Source organism: Hemitrygon akajei, chromosome 19, assembly GCF_048418815.1.
Source record: "Hemitrygon akajei chromosome 19, sHemAka1.3, whole genome shotgun sequence".
Lineage (NCBI taxonomy): Eukaryota > Metazoa > Chordata > Chondrichthyes > Myliobatiformes > Dasyatidae > Hemitrygon > Hemitrygon akajei.
Genome location: NC_133142.1, coordinates 75,052,708 through 75,076,179, shown reverse-complemented (window position 1 = coordinate 75,076,179; position 23,472 = coordinate 75,052,708). Strand labels below are relative to the sequence as shown.

Here is a 23,472-nt window from a genome sequence, read left to right as displayed (position 1 = left end):
ATTGCTTGTGTCTTCCTTAGTGAAAACAGATCTAAAGTACTCATTAATTTCTTCTGCCATTTCTCTGTTTCCCATAACAATTTCACCCAATTCATTCTTCAAGGGCCCACCATTGTTCTTAACTATCTTCTTTCTCTTCATATACCTAAAAAAGCTTTTGCTATCTTCCTTTATGTTCCTGGCTAGCTTGCGTTCGTACCTCATTTTTTCTCCCCGTATTGTCTTTTTAGTTAAGTTCTGTTCCTTAAAAACTTCCCAATCATCTGTCCTCCCACTCACCTTAGCTCTGTCATATTTCCTTTTTTTTAATGCTATGCAATCTCTGACTTCCTTTGTCAACCACTGTGGCCCCTTTCCCCCCTTTGAATCCGTCCTTCTCTGGGGGATGAACTGATTTTGCACCTTGTGCATTATTCCCAAGAATACCTGCCATTGCTGTTCCACTGTCTTTTCTGCTAGGCTATCCGTCCAGTCAACTTTGGCCAGCTCCTCCCTCATGGCTCCATAGTTTCCCCTGTTCATCTGCAACACTGACACCTCTGAGCTGCCCTTATCCTTCCCAAATTGCAGATAAAAGCTTATCATATTATGATCACTACCTCCTAATGGCTCCTTTACTGCAAGATCACTTATCAAATCCTGTTCATTACATAACACTAGATCCAGAATAGTCTTGTCCCCGGTTGGCTCTCGTACAAGCTGTTCCAAGAATGCATCCCATAGGCACTCTACAAACTCCCTATCCTGTGGTCCAGCACCAACCTGATTCTCCCAGTTCACCTGCATGTTGAAATCCCCCATAACTACTGCGACATTACCTTTGCCACATGCCAATGTTAACTCCCTATTCAACTTGCACCCAATATCCATGCCATTGTTTGGTGGCCTGTAGACAACACCCATTTGGGTCCTTTTGCCCTTACTGTTCCTCATTTCTATCCACACAGACTCTACTTCTCCTGACCCTATGTTCCCCCTTGCAAAGGACTGAATCTCATTCCTCACCAACAGGGCCACCCCACACCCTCTGCCCACATTTCTGTCCCTACGATAGCACGTATACCCTTGTACATTCAATTGCCAGGTCTGATCTCCCTGCAGCCATGTCTCCGTTATCGCAACAACATCATAGTTACCCATTCGCACCTGAGCTTCAAGCTCATCTGCCTTATTTCTGACACTTCGTGCATTCAGATATAGAATTTTTAGCCCATTTCTCCTCTCTCTGCTTGAATCGCTGCCTATTGTGCTTAACCCAGCTCCCCGAACTCCCATTGGACTATACGCCCCTAGAATTTTGTTGTCCTTCCTAAATTTACTTATTCTTTCTGCACATTTAACTCCATGTTCCGTCAGACCATCCCTCTGTACATGTGTCCTCCTTATCACTTGTTCCGCCTCACCTTTCTCTACTACACACTTAATATTCCAGAACCGTGTAGTCCCCACCTGTCCTTTATTCTTCCTCTCGCTATCCTCTCTCACATTCTGGATCCCCACCCCCTGCAAATTTAGTTTAAACCCCCCCCCCCCAAGAAGAACTAGCAAACTTTCCTGCAAGAATGTTAGTACCGCTCCAGTTCAGGTGTAAACCGTCCCGTCGGAACAGATCCCACCTTCCCTGGAACAAAGCCCAATTATCTAAAAACCTGAAGCCCTCCCTCCTGCACCATCCTCTCAGCCATGTATTAATCTGTATAATCCTTCTGTTCCTTGCCTCACTCGCACGTGGCACAGGTAGCAATCCTGAGATTGTTACCCTGGAGGTCCTGCTCTTCAGCTTCGCACCTAACTCCCTGAACTCCCTACGCAGGACCCCCTCACTCATCCTACCCACGTCATTGGTCCCTACATGGACCACAACATCCAGAATCTTGCCCTCCCTCTCGAGAATAACCTGCACCTGATCTGAGATGTCTCTGACCCTGGCACCAGGGAAGCAACTTACCATCCGAGACTCCCGATCTTCCCCACAAAATCTCCTATCCGCCCCCCTGACTATAGAATCCCCTATCAATACTGCTCTCATCTCTTCCCTCCTCCCCTTCCTAGTCAAGGGTCCAACCTCAGTGCCAGAGACAGGACCACTGCAGCTTGTTCCTGGTAGGTCATCCCCATCAACTGTATCCAAAACAGTATACTTATTTTTGATGGAAACGGCCACAGGGGTGTGTGCTCTGCTCTCTCTGTCTGCTCCCCCTGCCTCTCTTGACTGTCACCCATTTGCCTACCTCCTGTCTTTTCGGTGTGACTACCTCCCGATAACTCTTATCTATCTCTGTCTCTGCCTCCCGAATGATCCGTAGTTCATCCAGCTCCTGCTCCAATTCCCTAACTCGGTCTGATAGGAGCTGCAGCTGGATGCACCTTTTGCAGGTGTGGTCATCAGGAACAACTGTGTTGACCCTGACCTCCCACATACTGCATACGGAGCACACCACTGCTCTAACCGTCTCCCCCATTACCTGATCCCAGATTAGTCAGAATAAATGAAAAACGGGCTTCTCGTCGAAGTCCTCTTGCGCCGAAGCCTGCTGAGCCAAAGCCCAGCACTCTGCTCCTGTGCACTCTGCTGCCCACACCGACGCTGCCCGCTCCTGAAAGTGGGTCGCTTGTTAAGCCTGCTGAGCCAAAGCCTAGCACTCTGCTCCCACGCACTCCGCTGCCCGCTCCTGAAAGTGGGTCGCTTGTTAAGCCCGCGCTCGCCACTGACGTCACCCGCGCTTGCGCAGCTTTACCTTCCTCCTCAGCTATTCTCCAGGTAGGTCCGAGGGTCTCGGACCTAATGTATCTGCCTCTACTTCCATCCCTGGCAGCGCATTCCATGCACCAATTATTCTGTGTGTAAAGAACTTTGGCTTTCCCCTCACGAGGGTCTCGGCCCGAAACGTTGACAGCGCTTCTCCCTATAGATTTCCTCGTGTTTGGCTTTCCCCTTATACTTTCCTCCAATTACCTTAAAATTATGTCCCCTCGTATTACCTATTTCCACCCTGGGAAAAAGTCTCTAGATCTATGATCAATACCTCTTGATCTATGCCTCTTATCATCTTGAACACCTTTACCAAGTCACTTCTCATCTCCCTCACTCCAAAGAGAAAAGCCCTAGCCCACTCAATCTATCCTCGTAAGACATGCAGTGCCCTGGTAAACTGCCTCTGCACCCTCTCTAAAACTTCTACACCCTTTCTAATATGAGACAACCAGAACGGAACTCAATATTCCAAGTGTAGTCTAATTGAATTGAATTGAATTTCGGTTTATTGTCATTTAGAAACCACAACAGCAATGCAGTTAAAAAATGAAACAACGTTCATCCAGAATGACATCACAAAAGCACAGAAAATCTACATAACATTTGGCAGTCCCCAAATCCAGAGTCCGGAGAAGCTGCTGCGTATTAATATCGTGCCGTAATCAGATTTTACAAAGCAACATTACCTTGCAGCTCTTGAACTCAATCCTCCGACTAATGAAGGGTAACACACTGTAAAACCCTATCATGTTGCACAGCAATTTCAAGGGATAAATGGACATGGACCCCAAGATCTCACTGTTCCTCCTCACTGCCATTAACCATGTATTCTGCCTTCAAATTTGACCTTGCGAAGTGAATCACTTCACATTTTTGAACTCTATTTGCCACTTCTCAGACCAGCTTTGCATCCTGTCAATGTCCCTTTGTAATCTATGACAACCTTCTGCACTCCACCAACCTTCATGTCATCTGGAAACTGCAAGCAATCTACAAAATGCTTGTTGCACTTTATTCTTTGAAGCATAGCAGATTGAGTGGTGACCTTGGAGTGATGTATAGAATTATCAAGGGCATAGATAGGGTGAAATGCAAATTATTTTAATTTCCCCCAGCAAAAGGAAACTAAAAATTAGATGGCCAAGGGTTAAGGTGAGAGATGAAAGATTTAATAAGGTCTTGTGAAGGAAATTCTTCACACAGAGGTATATGGAAAAAGCTGCCAGAGAAAGTGTTTGAGGCAAGTATGATAACAACATTTAAAATACATTGGGATAAATAAATGGGCAAAAGGGGTTTAGAGGGATCTGGGCCAAATGCGACTTGCATAGTGGAAACCAAGGTCGGCATGGATGAGTTCAGTCAAAGTGCCTGCATCTGTGATTTATTAACCTGGTCAATGCATCTTAACTAAGCCGTTGTCCTGGTGTGTGCATCAGAGTCTGATAACAGGCAAGTGTGAGAGAATAGATCACAGGCAAGTAATCACAAACAAGAGAAAATCTGCGGATGCTGGAAATCCAGTCAACACACACAAGATGGTGGAGGAACTCAGCAGGCCAGACAGCAACAATGGAAAAGAGTGTAGCTGATGTTATATGACATGTATGGAGTAGAGTCAGTTCTGCTGATGGGTCTCAGCCTGAAACATCGACAGTTTACTCTTTTTCATCGATGCTGCTCGGCCCACTGAGTTCCATCAGCATTTTGTGTGAATTGAGGGAATGGGATTGTTCTGAAAACTGACATAGATTCAACACCAAGTGTCTCCAGAGAAAATACTTAGAATAAACAGTATATATATTCCTGAGCACCGAATGTCCAGTTGAGAGCAGGGAGAATGGGATGAATAATGCAACATGGCAAAATGTGGATTCCTACTTTTCTATTTCCAGCAGAAATAGAACGTTCCTCCTCCTTGGCCCTGAGCAACATTGTATTGTTTGCTGGTATTCATGTGTACAACTGAATGACAATAAACTTGAAACAGAGCTTGATTATTTGGTCACTATCACAATGCTGCTCCTGGAGCTTGCTGTGCATAAACCAATTACTTATTTATCTTACAACAGCTATTCAACTTCATCATCACTTTGGTGGATGTAAGGAGCTTTAACACATCCAGAGGTTGTGAAAGACACTATAGAAATATGACTTTTATTCTATAAATCAAATTTTGTCATTGCAACCTACATCCAAATATTGCTACCTAATTACCAATGTATCTAGTGCATGTGTGTGTGTGTGTGTGTGTGTGTGTGTGTGTGTGCGTGCGTGCGTGCGTGCGTGCGTGCGTGTGTGTGTGTGTGTGTGTGCGTGTGTGTGTGTGTGTGTGTGCGTGCGTGTGTGCGCGCGTGTGTGTGTGTGTGCGTGTGTGTGTGTGCGTGTATGCGTGTGTGTGTGTGTGTGTGTATGTGCGTGCGTGCGTGCGTGCGCACGTGCATGTAATGTGTGTGTGGTGCATGTGCATATATGCTGTGTGAGTTTCAAATGTGCACATCAGACCAACTGTTTATCAATGTAATTATACAACAACATACTCACCAGATACACAAATGAGTAAGGTTGCTTGAACTGGCTCAATGCCCAAAGCCTTGGCCTTAGCGACCAGGTGAAAATAAGGTATGAAGTAGGCCAGTTGACTGAAGAAACAGCATAAAGTGAAAATAATAAACATTGGGTTCACAAGCAGAGTCAAATCAATAAGGTTTTTCATGTCGACAGAAATGGATTTCAGTTGGTCACCAAATTCTCTGCAGAAGCCCTTGTGTCTCATATCAGTTGGCATGGCAATGGAGGCCACAAACTGATTTGACCTTTTGTTTGGGACTCTGCAGCTTGTTTGGGGAGAGGAATGCATCTGACTTAAAAGGGAAGGGTCTTGAGATAAGGAGAGTTCCCTGGGCTCCAAAATAGACAAGTCATTGGGGGTGCAACAGTTTTGCTCACCAGCCTGTTTCCCATCATGCAATAAAATGCTAGGTTCCTCTAGGCCATTCCATATCTGGAGAGCAGGTGCTTCCACGGGCTTGTGGTGACTGACTGGAAACAGTGACTCCCCTTCAGTGTTTACATCCTTTTTCTCTTCAAGCAGACTCAACCTCGTCTGTCTCCAGTCACAGGTCTCGGCCACATCTTGCTTCAAGTAAATTGGACGGTTCAACATGCCAAGTGGAATTAAGTGCAGTGTTAATCCACACAGGATGAGAACGGAGCCTGCATGATATGAGCATTAAAGTAATTCACTTTAAATCACTTAGAAAGGCACAAACTTAAATATGTCTTTCCATTTGAAAATGGCAGGGGAAAAAATAGAATCCTAAAAATAAATTAAAAGTATCAGGATATATTTCCACTTTTTAAAGTATTGCACACCTTTGATTAGTTATATATCTGCAATGAGCTAATTGAATAGAGACAGATATACAGGAAAAATGATAAATACAACATTCTTAAGATACAAGAAATACATAATAACACAGACAAAATATTGGAGGAACTCAGCAGATCAGGTTGCATCTACTCTATGGAAAGGAATGTTTTGGGCTGGAACCCTTCATCTTGAGCAACTTTATGATCTAATTGAGTGGTTGAGGGAGATTTTAAGTACAAGCAAAACTTCATAAGGTCAGTCTAGAGTGTATCCTTCAGGCACAAAGGAAACCAAGGTACTGCAGTCCTTTCTCCAACCCGAGTATCTATCTGATATGACTTCATGTCAGGAAGCTCATTTGCCAGTGCTCCCCCTCACTGATTCATATTATTTGGTTGTTGTTTGCTCTATTGTTCCTGCACTGCCTCTTCCCCAAGAAATAGTTTGCAAATGTGATTTAATTTTGCATTGATGTGATGTGGTTCAACCTGAAATGAGGTTTACCATCTGAGCTAAGGAAATTACGAAGGTATGAGGGCAGATTCATTAACAAAAGGGCTCGGCAGAGAATGTTTTTATTTATTTAAATAACAGTAACAGGCCCTTCTGTCCTAACAAGCCTGCACCACCCAATTAAACCCATGTGACCAATTAACCTACTGACCCTCACCTGTACGTCTTTGGAAAGTGGAAGGAAACCAGAGATCCAGATATCCAGGAGGAAACTCATGCAGTCATGGGGAGAACATACAAACTCCCTACAACAGCGGGGGAATGTGACCCAAGTCGCTGGCACTACTGTACTGCCCATAAAAGACTGGCTTGTCTGGGATCTAAACCCAGGATCACTTGCACCCAAAGTGAAAATCATACCCAACTAACCAATACTTCTCTTGGCTGTTAGTAAAATTCCATCATTCCCATTACTGTCTGGTTTGGTGCAACCAAACCATATATGGTATATGAAAAATATGAACGATATATGAAAAATACAGTGAACTGTCAGATCAGCAGAAAAGGATGAGGGTGAAGAAGTGGCTGGGAAAAAATCATTGAGGACACTATTCACCCAACAAACTGCCTTTTCAAAATCTCCCTCTGAAAAGTGCTATGGGGCAATGGAAACAAAAACTTCACGCCATCTTAAATGATTCTTCCCCAGGGAGTTAATCTGATTAGCCTCGCTGCCCCCCCTACCTAATACCCCAACATCACACTGCACTGGAAACACTTTAAAGCACCTTTGAAAATGCTGTTTACATTGTGAATACATGCTGGCATTTATGTACATTTTATTCCAAATCTGTGCTTTAACCTCAAACTAATTTCTATGTATATTTTTTATTCATTAGAATTATTGAATGTGTTGTTTTTTTTTGCATGTTGTGCTAACATACCACAGCAAATTCCTAATACATGAAAATGTATCATAACCAGTGCACCAGTTGTGAGTTGGAGAACTACAACAGAGGAGATGGCACACGGGTCCGAGAGTGAAGTTTAAAAGGGAGAGCTTCATGGGAATCAGCTATAACTGGAGCACCAATTGTGTGTTGGAGAGCAGGGAAGGTTCTGGTATAAAAAGGAGACCCTGCCTAGTGGAGCAGTCATGAAAGGAGTGGTCACCATCAGACTGGTCTGAGTCTGAGAGGTAGGGCTTTGGTTCATTAGGGCTTTGGTTCATTTGGGCTTTGGTTCATTTGGGCTTTGGTTCATTTGGGCTTTGGTTCATTTGGGCTTTGGTTCATTAGGGCTTTGGTTCATTTGGGCTTTGGTTTATTTGGGCTTTGGTTCATTAGGGCTTTGGTTCATTTGGGCTTTGGTTCATTTGGGCTTTGGTTCATTAGGGCTTTGGTTCATTAGGGCTTTGGTTCATTAGGGCTTTGGTTCATTTGGGCTTTGGTTTATTTGGGCTTTGGTTCATTTGGGCTTTGGTTTATTTGGGCTTTGGTTCATTTGGGCTTTGGTTTATTTGGGCTTTGGTTCATTTGGGCTTTGGTTCATTAGGGCTTTGGTTCATTTGGGCTTTGGTTCATTTGGGCTTCAGCAAAGTAACTGGGTAAGTAGACTTCATTTTTCCTTGCAATTTTTGAGGAAAAGAGAGCATGGCTGTAGGGTTAGTACTTTGCTCTGGATGTCAGATGTGGGAATCTTGGGAATCTTCCAGTCTCCCAGATGGCCACACCTGCGCCAGGTGCATTGAGATGCAGCTCCTGAGAGACCGTGTTAGGGATCTGGAGCTGAAGCTTGATGACCTACAGCTTATTCGGGACAGTGAGTGGGAGATAGAGAGGAGCTACTGGGAGTTAGTCACCCTGAGGCTGCAGGAGTTAGATCAGTGGGTGACTGTCAGGAAGGGAAGGGAAGAGCTCAGGTAGTAGAGAACACCCCTGTGGTCATCCCCTCAGTAATCTGTTGAGGGGGGTAACCTAACAGAGGACAACTATGGTCTATGGCACTGAGCCTGGTTCCATGGTGCAGAAGGGAAAGAAGAAGATGAGGAATGCGGTAGTCATAGGAGATTCCATAGTGAGGGGAACAGACAGGAGGTTCTGCCAGTCTGATAAAGATACCCTCATGGTGTGTTGCCTCCCAGGTGCCAAGGTATGGGATGTCACGGATCGGGTGCAGAGTATTCTGAAGGAAGAAGGTGAACAGCCAGAAGTATTGGTACACGTTGGTACCAATGACTTTGGTAGAAAAAGGGAGGACGCCCTGAAGAGAGAATTCAGGGAGTTGGGTAGGAAGCCACGTTGGAGGTTTCTTCCTTCTGCCATCTGCGTGAGATGATGGGCTATCTGGGACTTTGAGACTTTTTTTACCGTGCCCATGGTCTGCTCTTATCAAATTATGGTATTGCTTTGCACTGTTGTAACTGTATGTTATAATTATGTGGTTTTTTGGTCAGTTAGTCTTGGTCTGTCTTGTGTTTATGTGATATCATACTGGAGGAACATTGAATTTCCCCTTGGGGATGAATAAAGTATCTATCTATCTATCTATCTATCTATCTATCTCAGGATTGCTGCCTGTGACACATGCACAAGAATATCATGATCAGGCATAGTAATGCGTCGCTGAAAGACTGGTGTAGGGGGCAGGGCTTCGGGCTCCTGGGTCATTGGGGTAACTTCTGGGGGGGGGGGAGTATGACTGGTACAAAAAGGACAGGTTACACCTAAACCCAAAGGGGTCCAATATCCTAGCAGGCAGGTTTAATAGAGATGTTAGGGAGGGTTTAAACTTATTTGGCAGGGGAGTGGGAACTGGAGTGATAGGGCTGAGGAAGGGGAAAACAGAACTAAATCAAAGATAGCGTGTAACAGAGATAATAGAAAGGTCAGGCAGGAGATGAGGGATAATCACAGCCAGTGGGATGAGTTACAGGGCAATAGAGGTGTGGTGTAGTTAAAACATGAAGCAAGAAATACTGGACTGGAAGTGTTATATTTGAATGCACGCAGCGTAAGAAATAAAATGGACAATCTTGAAATTCAGCTACAGATTGGAAAGTATGACATTGTGGCCATCTCTGAAACTTGGCTAAAGGATGGCTGTCATTGGGAGCTGAACATCCAAGGATATACGGTGTATCAGAAAGATAGCTTAGTAGGCAGAGGGGGTGGTGTGGCCCTGTGTATAAGAAATAATATTAAATCATTAGAAAGGGATGACATAGAATCAGAAGATGTAGAGTCTCTATGGGTTGAGTTAAGAAATGGCAAGGGTAAAAGGACCCTAATGGCAGTTGTATACCAGCCTCCAAACAGCAGCCGGGATGTGGATTACAAATTACAGCAGGAGATAGAAAAGGTGTGTCAGAAGGGCAATGTCGTGATAATCGTTGGGGATTTTAACATGAAAGAGGATTGGGAAAACCAGGCCAGTACTGGACTACAAGAGAGAGAATTTGTAGAACGCCTAAGGGATAGCTTTTTAGAACAGCTTGTTGTTGAGCCCACTAGGGGATCAACTGTTGTGCAATGATCCAGAGTTGATAAGGGAGTTTGAGGTTAAGGAACTGCTAGGGCACAGTGATCACAATATGATCAAGAGAAACTAAATTCCAACGTGTTGGTATTTCAGTGGAATAAAGGAAATTACAATGGCATGAGAGGGGAACTGGCCAAAGTTGACTGGAAAGGGACACTAGCAGGAAGGACAGCAGAGCAGCAATGGCTGGAGTTTCTGTGAATAATGAGGGAAGTGCAAGACAGATATATTCCAAATAAGAAGAAATTATTGGATAGAAGAAGGACACTACAGTGGCTGACAAATGAAGTAAAAGCAAAAGAGAGGGCATACAAGGAAGACAAAACTAGTGGGAAGATAGAGGACGGGGAAGATTTTAAAAACTTGCAGAAGGAAACTAAGGAGGTCATTAGGAAGGAAAAGATGAATTATGAAAGAAAGCTGGTGACTAATATCAAAGAAGATACTAAAGGCTTTTTTTAAGTATATAAAGGGCAAAAGAGAGTTGAGGGTAGATATAGGACCAATAGAAAATGACACTGGAGATACTGTAATGAGAGATGCAGAGATGGCAGAGGAACTGAATGTCATCAGTCTTCACAGTGGAAGATGTCTACAGTATACTGGATTTTCAAGAGTGTTAGGGAAGAGAAGTATGTGCAGTGAAAATTACGACTGAGAAGGTGCTCAGGAAGCTTAATGGTCTGAGGGTGGATATATCTCCTGGACCTGATGGAATGCACCCTCGGGTTCTGAAGGACATAGCTGGTGAGATTGCGGAGGAATTAACAATCATCTTTTAAGAATTGATAGATTCTGGCATTGTACTGGATGGCTGGAAAATTGCAAATGCTACTCCATTATATAAGAAGGGTGGGAGGCAGCAGAAAGGAAACTTTAGACCTGTTAGCCTGACATCAGTGGTTGGGAAGTTGTTGGAATCGATCGTTAGGGATGAGATTATGGAATATCTGGAGGCACATGACAAAATAGGGCAAAAACAGCATGGTTTCCTGAAAGGAAATTCCTGCCTGACAAACCTACTGCAATTCTTTGAGGGAATTACAAGCAGGGTAGACAAAGGAGATGCAGTAGATGTGGTGTACTTGGATTTTCAGAAGGCCTTTGAAAAGGTGCCGCACATGAGGCTGCTTAGCAAGATGAGAGCCCGTGGACTTACAGGGGAGTTACTAGCATGGGTGGAGCATCAGCTGATCGGCAGAAAACAGAGAGCGGGAATAAAGGGATCCTATTCTGGCTGGCTGCTGGTTGGTACCAGTGGAGTTCCACAGGGGTCAGTGTTGGGACCACTGCTTTTTACGACGTATGTCAATGATTTGGACTATGGGATTAATGGATTTGTGGCTACATTTGCCAATGATACGAAGATAGGTGGAGGAGCAGGTAGTATTGAGGAAACAGAGAGCCTGCAGAGAGACTTAGATAGTTTAGGGGAATGGGCAGAGAAGTGGCAAATGAAATATTGGAAAGTTGTATGATCATGCACTTTGGTGGAAGAAATAAACAGGCAGACTATCATTTAGATGGGGAGAGAATTCAACATTCCAAATGTCAAAAGGCCTGAACAGATTAGATATGGCAAAGCTATTCCCCATGGTAGGGGAGTCTAGGACAAAAGGGCACGTCTTCAGGATTGAAGCACGTCCATTTAGAACAGAGATGTAGAGAAATTACTTCAGTCAGTGGTTGGTAAATCTGTGGAATTTGTTGTCAGGAGCAGCTGTGGAGGCCAAGTTATTGGGTGCATTTAAGGCAGAGATAGATAGGTTCTTGATTAGCCAGGGTATGGAGAGAAGGCAAGGAAGTGGGGGGTTGACTAGAGGAATTTGGTCAGCTCATGATTGAATGGCAGAGCAGACTCAATGGAAGTGAAAAATGAAACGATTTCACTACTCCAATAAGTTACAAATCACAAGAATTTGAAGGTATCGACAATCATCTTAAATGTTAGAATAAAAATGAAGATCTGGAGCATGTAATCATCAACAGCATTATATGAAGGCAAACTGCACTGGGTGTCTGCATTAATTTTGTTCATTTACAGTCAAAAGAACACAAATGAATTCCTCGGTCGATATGTTTTAGGAACTAATACAGAAGTTTATAGTGCTGTTGTAGTATTGGAGGTTTTCTAATTTGTTCTGTATTTCATTTAAATACAGAATTCATTACCCAATTTGTTTTTTAAACTTCTTTTTAACTATTTCCACATAAATTCAAGTAATTAGGGCAGGCACTTAATTGTGCCAAAATGTACTAGGCCCGATGTGTCTCAATTAACCGGAATCCACTGAATAAAGCTGATCCTTGAACAACTGCAGCCAAGAAAATCAGCTGTGTTAGAAGACAGTGCTACATCCCAATAGTGTCTGTGTCTGAGATTGGCTAACAGTGAAAATGTAAGTATAGTAGACTTTAGCTTTACAGTATATGACCAATGGTTGATTAAAGTCTGTAACTATATCCTTATGCTCAAGTACAAAATAAATACAAGGTTTAGAGGTGAAATAATTCAATTGCATTGAGGATTTAGTTAGAAGCTCACCTTGCCAGCCATATTCATCGAGCAAATACTGAATAAATGGAGCCAGGATAAAGGTTAGGCCTGTACCTGAACGAGAAATGGCGCAGGCCATGCTGAGCCTTCTACGGAAGTATCTGGTTGTATTAAGAACTGCCGCCTGGGACAGAAAGGCAAAACCACATCCTGAAAAGAGAAATTAAGGAAGATGTACCCACTGGTTTTCAGAACAAGTTATCTCTAGATGGTCATTACCTGAGGGATGTCCTCACCAGCAGAAGTCTAATATTGTGTGATGCTGTGGAGCAACTGGGCCACTATCCTGATCAGAACGGGGCAACGACTGCCTCAGTGTCAGTTTAGGTCTCTGCCGCTGTGCCCTCCTTTTTGCCTTTCCTTCAAACAGCCTCCTTTTGCCAAGCTAGTCCTAATTTCTTCTCATATGGATTGCTGTCAAATTTGTTTGAACTGTCTTGCAAAAGTTGTTTTTCATTTCATCACTGGCATTGTAATGATCACCAGTCGGGGTTCAATTCTCGTCGCTGTCTGTAAGGAGTTTGTACATTCTGCCCCAACACCACGTGGGTTTCCTCCAGCTGCTCCGGTTTCCTCCTGTGCTCTGAAGGCACACAGTTAGGATTCATGAGTTGTGGGCCTGTTACGTTGGTGTCAGAAGTGTGCAACCCTTGTGGGCTGCCCCAGCATAATTCTTGAATTGCAGTGACCAGTGATGCAAAGCATGTATTTCACTGTATCTTTTTGATGTATATGCGATGAACAAATCTTTAAAGTACATCTATTAAAGTAGGTGAGTGGAAAGGTATTTGACGCCCAGGTTAGATGAAATAACGCAGATTTCAAGGCTTCAGGAATGAGACAAGGAGACCTCCAGGAGGATAGAGAAGGTGGAGTGGAAGAAATTAACTTCTCAAATGTAGCAGAGGATTGATAAGGAGCATTGGCATAGATCATTTAATTTAATTTTATTTTGGTTTAGTCTTAGAAAGAGATACAGTGAGGAATGGGCCCTTCCACCCCAACATGCCGCATTGTCCAGCAAACCACCAATTTAACCCTAGCCTAACCGCAGGACATTTCACAATGACTAATTAACTTACTAACCAGTATGTCTTTGGACTGTGGGAGGAAACCAGAAGACGCAGGGTAAGCTCAAAGGGAAAATGTATAAATTCCTCACAGACATGAGCTCCGAACTCCAATGGCCTGAGCTATAATAGTGTCACACTAACTGCTACACTATTGTGGGGCAATCTCTCCATCAGCAGGGCAGCACTGCTTTCTATACCATAAGCCATTCCACATATAGCCCTCCTTAGTGGTTGTGTCCAAAGATATCAGCTATAACCTCTACTGCTGGGGTCATGTGTGTGTGAATGATGGAGGGATTTCCTATTATGCACTGAGGAATGGTTAATAGAGACATCCACACTGATTAGGTTTGGATTACGATCCGAGCTTTCACCTTTTAAACCATATAACATATGTGCAGAATTGGGCCATTGAGCCCATCTAATTTACTCTCCCATTACATCTTGGCTGATTTATTATTCTTATCAACCCCATTCTCCTGCCTTCTCCCCATAACTTTTTGACCCTGCCCTTACTAATCAGGAACCTAGTAACCTCTGCTTTAAAAATACCCAATGCCTTGGCCTTCATAGCCATCTGTGGCAAAGAACTTGACAGGTTCATTGCCCTCTGGCTAAAGAAATTCCTCTTCTTTTCTGTTCTGAGAGGGCATCCTTCTGTTTTGAGGCATGATCATGGACTCTCCCATTTTAGCACAGAATAGGCTCTTCCGGCACTTCAAGCAGAGCCACCCCAACAACCCCAACTTAATCCCAGCCTAATCCCACAACAATTTAGAATGATCAATTAACCTTCCAGCTGATATATCTTTGGACTGTGGGAGGAAACCAGAAAACCCACATATTCCACAGGAGCACGTACAGACTCCTTACAGTGGACACGGAATTGAACTCCAAGCTGTCATTGCATCACGTTAACCACTATGTTTCCATGGTACCCAAAGCTGGGCTTGTTCGGAATTTGAACATGGGATCTCTTGCACCCAGAGCAAGAATAATACCCAGACCAACAAGTCAATACTAGCCCATGCATAATTGAACATCTCCCTATATAAAAATCATCCCCATTTGTCCAATTAGCTTACTGTGACTGTGCCCATTGTACAGGGAAGGCAGAGGCAGGGGAGTTTATAAATAGCCTGGAGAAAGGTCACTGCTCCTGTACATTTCAGTAAATACTGCCCTCACCTGCCAATAAGCCAAGGGTGACATACAGGAAGGCAACTTGTTCAATGTAGGTGCTTAAGAACAATCCAGTAGAGACCATGGCTCCTCCCAGAATTCCAGTCTGCTTTTCACCAATTTTTGCACAGAATATGACAGCAATGGGACCTGGAAGACACACATGACAGATATCTGCAATGAAAGGTGAGAAGTGTTGGACCACGTCACCTGGTTATTCTCAGAACTGCTCCAGTTCATAGGTTGTACAACAAGGTAGGACACTTTCATTCATATTCCATCTCAAACACAAAATTCCAGTCTGACATTGTGGTGCAGGACTGAGGGGAGACATGCTGTTAAAAGTCGAGTAAGCCCTCCAAACTGTGTAGGGAATAAAGTCAGGAATTGGCCTATATTTCTTTGCTCATGGTGGAATTATCTTTCCTGGTGTACAGCTAACTTCCTACATGGAATGATTGCCAGAGAACAATCTAGCTGGCAAGGCCTCCAGGAAGGAAATGAAGGCAGGCGGACATGAAAATTATGAAAAAGCTGGGAAATCTGTATGACTTATTTATTAATTTGCTGAGATAATCCCAGCAAGCTCTGATTAAACCTAGCTGAATGATGGGACAATTTACAATGATCAATTAACCTACTAACCAGCTTGTCTTTGGACTGTGGGAGGATCCCGGGGTACCCAGAGGAAACCCACATATTCCACAGAGGATGTACAGACTCCTCCTTACAGAGGATGCTGGGATTGATCTCAGAACTTAACACCCCGAGCGTTCTGCTAACTGCTATGCTATCTTGGCACCTTTATTGTCCAACATAAATGTTATTTAAATTTATAATTACTAAGTAGAAATTTAAACAACATCCATATCTGACCATAAGCTGCATGATTATCTTTTGGTGGGCTACCATACTAGTATTACTGACATTTGCTCTTTTATATTCTGGAGAATGGAATGTTTCCAATGTGACTTCTTAATAATTGAAACAAGGAGTGAGTAACTCCCAAAAGATTAAACTTCAATTACACTTGGTTAAATTATTCATACTGAGCCTTGGCCTATCAGTACAATGGACCGTGACTGTTACAAGTAATAATCAGAAGTCCTCGAAGGCCGAAGCATAGGGGCTGGAGCTGGAGGACTGTCCGTGTGTGTGGGTGGATGGGAAGGAGGAAATGGGGTTGTTCTGCTGTTGTTTAGTTGCTCGTTGTGTACCATGGTGTTCTGCCAAGCATTGTGGACGTGCCATGTTTGTTGGTGCCAGAATGTGTGGTGACACTTTACGGGCTGTCCCCCCCCACATTCCTAGGTTGTGTTGCTTATTAATGTAAATAATATACTTCATTGTAGGTTTTGATGTACATGTGATAAATACATTTGAATAGGTAGGTTAGTTATCATTGATTTACTCAAATTGCTCCCCCAAAAAGGTCAAAATGAGACCCCTGGAGATGAGAACCACTTCAGCAGCCTCCTGTCAATCAATGGAGATGCTCATGTCTGGATTGTCATCCAGCCAAATTCACAATTAATGATCACTCATTTCTGTATCTGTTGCTCATGCAACACTTGGCTCTGTTGGCACTGACACTGGGCCACTCACTCCACATGCAGCATTTATATCTCTCAGCCCAAATCATTGACTTTTTCATTTCCATAGATGCTGCCTGACCTACTGAGTTCCAACATTTTGTGTGTGTTCTTCTGGACTTCCAGCATCTGGTGTATTTATCCCTCTGTCATGACGTGCACTGGCAATGTTGGAACCCAAGTGCAGGAAAAAGGCCTGGAGATTGTGTTATTTGTACTATTTAAGTGGATGCTCGACTGGTGCTAATCACTGGGTTTATATCTCAATGTTGCTTGACCAAGCCACCGAGTTTACTCATAAGCATTCCAACGGAACATCGGTGGCTTGGTCAAGCAACATTGAGATATAAACTCAGCGATTAGCACTAGTCGAGCATCCACTTAAATAGTACAAGTAACACTGAAACTCCAGGCCTATCAAAATAAACTTAAATAGAAAGCATTAAGCGATCATATTATAAAAAGTGAATCACTCAAGAAAAGAGAGAAGGAACTCTAAACATTTAACAACTCTCGTTAAACAACAATAAACCAGTACAGGTGTTCTAAAAACATTGATATCCAGCACTCTCCACAGGCCCAAAGAGGTCATTGTATTCTTGGCACTGCAGAGGCAGTGGGAAATCCACAACTGAACTACTGCATGGTCAACACCTGTTCCACTACAAATCACAAAACCGTAACGAAACAAATGGGGTTAACACAAAATACTCTGCAGATGCTGGGGTCAAAGCAACATGCACAACACTCAGCAGGTCGGGCAGCATCCGTGGAAACGAAAAGTCAACGTTTCAGGCTGAGACCCTTCATCAGGGCTGAAGAAGGAGGGGGCAGGGTCCCTATAAAGAAAGTGGGGAGAGGGTGGAAGGTGCCAGGTGAAAAACCAATCAGAGGAAAGATCAAGGGGTGGTGGAGGGGAAGCAGGGAGAGGATAGGCAGGAGAGGTGAAGAAGGAATGTAAGAGGAAAGCACTATGGGTAGTAGACAGAGGCAGAACCATGAGGGAGGTGATAGGCAGCTGGAGGAGGAGGCAGAGTGAAAGTGGGATGGGGAAGGGAGGGGAGGGAATTACCAGAAGTTGGAGAATTCAATGTTCATGCCAAGGGTCTGGAGACTACCCAGACGTTGCTCCTCCAACCTGAGTTTGGCCTCATCATGGCAGTAGAGGAGAAATCGGCATTTTGCAGCGCATGGAGTAAGTCACATTCCCAGCGGCTCCACTTTTTTTATATACTTTATATCCCACTGACAGGTCCCTTTTAAGTTTGATGATTTATTACTTCTACTGAAGGATTTACGATTTAGTTACAATGGCCGATAAAAGTCATTCTGGTATTGAACTGAGAAGTGGCAAGACTTTTCCTGAAACAGAGCAAATGAAACAAACCAAGAAGCGAAGGAACCTGTTACTTTAGCAGGAATATTTTCTTCAATACAAGACATGAAGTCAGAATTCAGGTTGCTTAACACTGAGATTGATAAGCTGACGGACTCCAACGGGAAGCTTGAAAAATCTATCTCTACGGTTCAAGATTCTCTGAAAAATTTGGACTTTCAGCTTCAGACACTTAAGCAGACTACAATTCAAATTGAGAATGAACATGATCTATTCAAGCAAACTATTAAAGATCAAGGTGAAGCTATCTTTGATGGAAAAGAAAATCAATGTAATTACCTCAGAACTATCTAAAACAAAGAAAAAAATGGTTGATTTAGATAGTAGAGGGTATCGGAGGAATCTGCGTATTCTGGAACTGCCTGAAAATACTGAAGCTGGCGATCTGTTAAAATTCTTCTCAGATATGTTGTACTCACTTTTTAGTGAGACCCTGGAAGCCAGCCCTTTAATTGACAGAGTCCATAGAATTCCATTTTCTCGGTGTTCACCTGAATTACATCCTCGACCAATTGTACTTTGTCTGCATTATTATACAACCAAAGAAGCCATACTTCGAGAAGCCAGAAAAAGGCGAAAGATAATCTTTAAATCGACAGAAATTCGTAAAGTTGAAGATTATCCCCCTGAGATCTTTGCTGAAAGAAGGAAATACCGAGAAGTCATGAGTGAAATGTATAAATTAGATTTATACCCCTCCTTTCGTTATCCAGCACAGCTGATAATTTTTCCTGAAAAGTCTCAGTCACTGAGAATCTACTCTCTGCACGAGGGATGGGAGTACATTAAAAATCTTAAAGTTGAGCGGATTACTGAATAAAATCTTAACCCGATTACTCAATAGGTAATTCTGAAGTATTTTGCTGTATGAGATGTTTATGGATCTTCTGAGTTAAGTTTATTCTATACTTTTTTAGTCTCTAGTATGGGACATGGCTGATTAACCTTTTTTTACCTATGAATAATTAGTAGATACATAACTGCTTTGTGGGGAACTTTTATAGTATTACACTCTAATGGTCCGCACAGGACCTGTCGTGTATTAATCTTTTTATTTCTTTTGTTTGTCTCAATACTAATATAGTTTTAGGTTTGTTTTATATATATACTCATTTATTCTTTTTTCTTTTTTGAGAGAAAGAACTTTGTAATATTATTTGCTTGGATTTATTCTTTTTTGAATATGTGATTAAGGTTGATTTTAAGATGGCCATTGCCGATTATGTTTTTATTACTCTTAGACATAACATTGTAGTAGTTGAATTTTGTTTGTTCCTTTTATTATGGCTATTTTGGGTAGGATTTTTGTTTTAACTTAATATACATAGCTGCAAAATGGAGAATAAGGTCAAAGGTTATCAGTTTAGCATGGGGCCAGCCTATTGGTCACTGTTTTCCTCACTTTTTGAAAGGGGGAGGGGACTATTAGAGTAGGTTTTTTTTCTTGATTGGGCAGTTCTTTTGATGGATTTTTTTTTCGTAAATACGTCACTCCTTCTAGTTGTACCCATGCCTTTCGGTTTAATCTGTGCTTGCATAACATTTCTTTTATATAATATTACATCAAATTTTAAACATGGATGTTAATAAAACTAATATAATATCTTGGAATTGGAACAGTGTGAATCACCCATTAAGCGTAAAAAGATCTTTAAGAAATTAAAAACACAACGCAGATATTATTTTTGCGCAAGAAAATCATATATGGAAACAGGATGAGGACAGATCTTTCCAATTTTGGAAAGGCCCTTTATACGATTTGTTGTCGACTAATAAAATAAGAGGCGTATCTATCTTTCTTACCCCCAAAATCCCTTTTGTACATTTTAATACTATTACTGATTCGATTGGAAGATACTTAATTGTTACTGGTTTATTATGCAAGCAAAAGGTAGCTCTGGTGTGTGTATACGCACCTAATGGAGATAATTCTGATTTTTTAAGAAACTTTTTTCTGAGTTACCGAATTTGAATGAATATAAGTTGATCATGGGTGGTGACTTTAATTGTTGTTTAAATCTGGCAATTGACAGGTCATCAACCAATCCGCCGCTTCCCAATAAAGCGGCGGCGTGTATTAATTCTTTTTTATTAGAATATGGCCTGGTCGATATCTGGAGATATAAATACCCCAACAACAAAGATTTCTCTTTTTTCTCACACGTTAGCATCATAACTATTCTCGAATTGATTACTTTTTTTTTAGACACACGTTTGCTACACTCCGTTGTTGAGTGTGCGTATCACATCATTACGTTGTCGGATCATGTGCCTTTGAAGTTAACCCTGAAGCTTTCGGATAGATTTTTGAAAATGTCACAGTGGAGACTGAATCCCGTATTGTTACAGGATCCAGCTTTTGTTAGTTTTATTAAGGAGGTAATTTCTATATCTTTTGAATTTAATACAACTGAAGGAATGTCAAACCTGGTTATATGGGACACGTTGAAATCTTTTCTTAGGGGCCAGATAATTTCATACTCAGCAGCTTTGAGAAAGAAAACTAAGCAGAATTGTCAGTGCTTATTAATAAAATTAGAGAAATAGATAAAGCGTATTCAGTTAAACCTACTGAAGACCTATATAAAGAAAGGGTCAAACTTCAATCACAGTATGATTTGCTTCTGACCTTTCCCATTGAACAGCAAATTCTTAAATCTAAAAGTTTATTTTATATACATAGGTAAAATCTGGTAAACTTTTGGCGGGTCATTTAAAGGCTGGGATGGTCAGAAGACAGATTTTAAAAATTCGTAGACCAGATAGAATTGAAATTTTAGATCATTATGACATTAATAAAATAGTTATGGATTTCTATTCTCTGGTAATACTATTATTATGAATCGATTTTTACAAAAGTTAAATATACCTCAAATTTCAGCTGAAGATGTTGATATATTAGATGCAGCTATTAAACAAGAGGAGATAGCCAAGGCTATATCCTCTATGCAATTAGGGAAAGCTCTGGGACCTGATGGTTATGCGGTAGAACTTTACAAGACTTTTCATGAAATGCTTATACCACATCTTCATCAAACATTTACCGATTCTATATCCTCTGGGAACCTTCCAAAAACTTTTTGAGGCATTAATTTCATTGATTCCTAAAAATGGAAAAGAGCCACCGGAATGTGTATCCTATAGACCTATTTCTTTATTGAATCTAGATTTTAAAGTTCTCTCTAAGATTCTAGCTAATAGACTTGAGAATATTTTGCCTAACGTTATCTCAAATGATCAAACAGGATTTATTAAAAATAGGTACTCACATTTTAATATTTGAAGATTGTTAAATATCATTTATTCCCCCTCAGTCAAAGAATCTGAATGTATTGTATCTCTGGATGCAGAGAAAGCCTTTGATAGGGTGGAGTGGCCTTAGTTGTTTCAGGTTTTGAAGATGTTTAATTTTGGTCTGGGATTTATTTCCTGGATTAAATTGATTTATCAGGGCCCAGTGGCTGCGGTTATAACTAATAATCAAAAGTCTCCTTATTTTAGATTATATAGAGGAACCCATCAGGGTTGTCCTCTTAGTCTTTTATTATTTAGTTTGGTTTTAGAACCACTTGCTATTGCTCTTAGGGATTCTAATTCTGTGCAGGGTATTAGGAGAGGGGATAAATTACATAAGGTTTTGTTATATGCAGATGATCTATTAGTTTACGTTTCAGACCCTAGAAGATCTATTCCTTTTATGCTATCTATATTTATGGAATTTAGTATTTTCTCTGGATATGAACTTAATTTACATAAAAGTGAATTTTTCCTATTAATAATTATTCTGATTATTATGATCAAATACCTTTTAATATTGCTAAAAACCATTTCACTTGGTATCAAAATTACTAAAAATTTTAAAGACCTATATGCCTATATAAGTATAATTTCTCCCCTCTAATTGAATATATTCAACAAGCGCTTTCTAAATGGTCACCTATGTTGATGTCATTGATAGTCGAATAAATGGTATAAAAATGGTTATTTTACCTAAATTTTTATATATATTTCAAGCAGTTCCTTCTTTCATTCCGAAAACTTTTTTTGATAAAATAGATTCTATGATTTTGTCTTACATTTGGAATAACAAAAGCTCTAGAGTGAATAAACTTTTATTACAAAAATCAGAAAAAGATGGCGGACTGGTCTTACTAAACTTTAGATTTTATTATTGGGCAATTAATATTCGTTATATTACTTTTTGGATTTATGATATAGATAACCAGGATTGCCCTTCATGGTTACATTTGGAGGAGAATTTGGTAACGGGGTTTTCTTTAGCTTCTTTACTGGGAGCTCCCCTTCCTTTTTCGTTCTCCAGAATGGGTAGACAAGCTCTCAACCCTATTGTTAAAAATACTTTAAAAATCTGGTTTCAGTTTCGTAGATTTTTTGAATTAACTAATTTTCTACTCTCTAGTAATATCTATTCTAATTTTTTTAAACCATCAACTCTGGATAAGGCTTTTTTAACGTGGAAAACTAAGGGAATAAAAACTTCTTTAGATTGTTTTTACAGGATTGTTTAATGTCTTTTTTGCAGTTAATGGATAAATATGATATCTCTAGTACACATTTTTTTAGATACTTACAGGTTAGGAATTTTTTACGTGATTTTCTACTGAATTATCCCTTGGTCTACCCTTCAAACTTGGCTTATGCTATTTTTCAGCTTAAACCATTTCAAAAACGATTAATAGCTATCATTTATAAACAGTTAATGAATGCTCGCATGTCGCCTAATGATAGGGTTCAACACACTTGGGAAATAGAACTTCAACATTCACTTTCAGATGATTAATGGAGTAAAATTTATTATCTAGTTAATAAATCATCTATCTGTGCACGCCATTCCTTAATTCAGTTTATGATAGTACATAGTACATATCTAATAGTACATATGTCTAAAGATAAATTGGCGCATGTATTTCCTAATATAAGCCCTATTTGTGACAGATGTAACGCAGAGGTGGCTACTCTGACTCACATGTTTTGGTCCTGTGTAAGCTTAAATAATTTTTGGAGGGATGTGTTTAGAATACTATCCAATGTTATAGATGTGGATGTTCAACCCAATTCACTTACAGCAATTTTTGGGATTATTCCTGAGGAAGCAGGTAGAGTTTCTGCTTCCGCTCAACATGTGACAGCCTTTTCAACTTTACTGGCTAGGAGAGCTATCTTGTTATACTGGAAAGATTCTAATCCACCTACTGTTTTTTATTGGCTCTCCTCCATTATGTCATGTTTAATTTTGGAGAAAATTAGAAGCCGGACATTTGATACATCTTTTAATTTTGAGCAAGTCTAGTGACACTTTATTCAATACTTCCATATGATTTAATTTCTATTTATTTATTTATTTATTTATTTTTCTTTCTTAGGGAAAATCTTTTCTTATCTGTGAAGTTTTAGAAGTGACTGGAAGGATGTTTTGTCTCTTTCTTTTTCTTCTAATTTTATCCTCAAGTGGACTACCCAGTCTTTCTTTCCTTATTTTTCCTTTTTATTTGTTTCAGTTTAGTTTAGTAGGGCTTTTTTCCTTTTATTA

The 23,472-nt window shown here is 41.1% G+C and overlaps 1 protein-coding gene across 1 annotated transcript in view; it reads right to left on the bottom strand.

Moving 5' to 3' along the window:
* Positions 1 to 23,472, bottom strand: part of LOC140742081 (monocarboxylate transporter 5-like) — a 155,208-nt gene that overhangs the window by 21,539 nt on the left and 110,197 nt on the right. The window contains exons 9-11 of the mRNA XM_073072903.1: positions 14,940 to 15,083; positions 12,667 to 12,828; positions 5,300 to 5,971 (exon numbers count right to left, since the gene is read on the bottom strand). Coding sequence (XP_072929004.1) covers positions 5,300 to 5,971; positions 12,667 to 12,828; positions 14,940 to 15,083 — 978 coding nt within the window. The remainder of the gene's footprint in view (positions 1 to 5,299; positions 5,972 to 12,666; positions 12,829 to 14,939; positions 15,084 to 23,472) is intronic.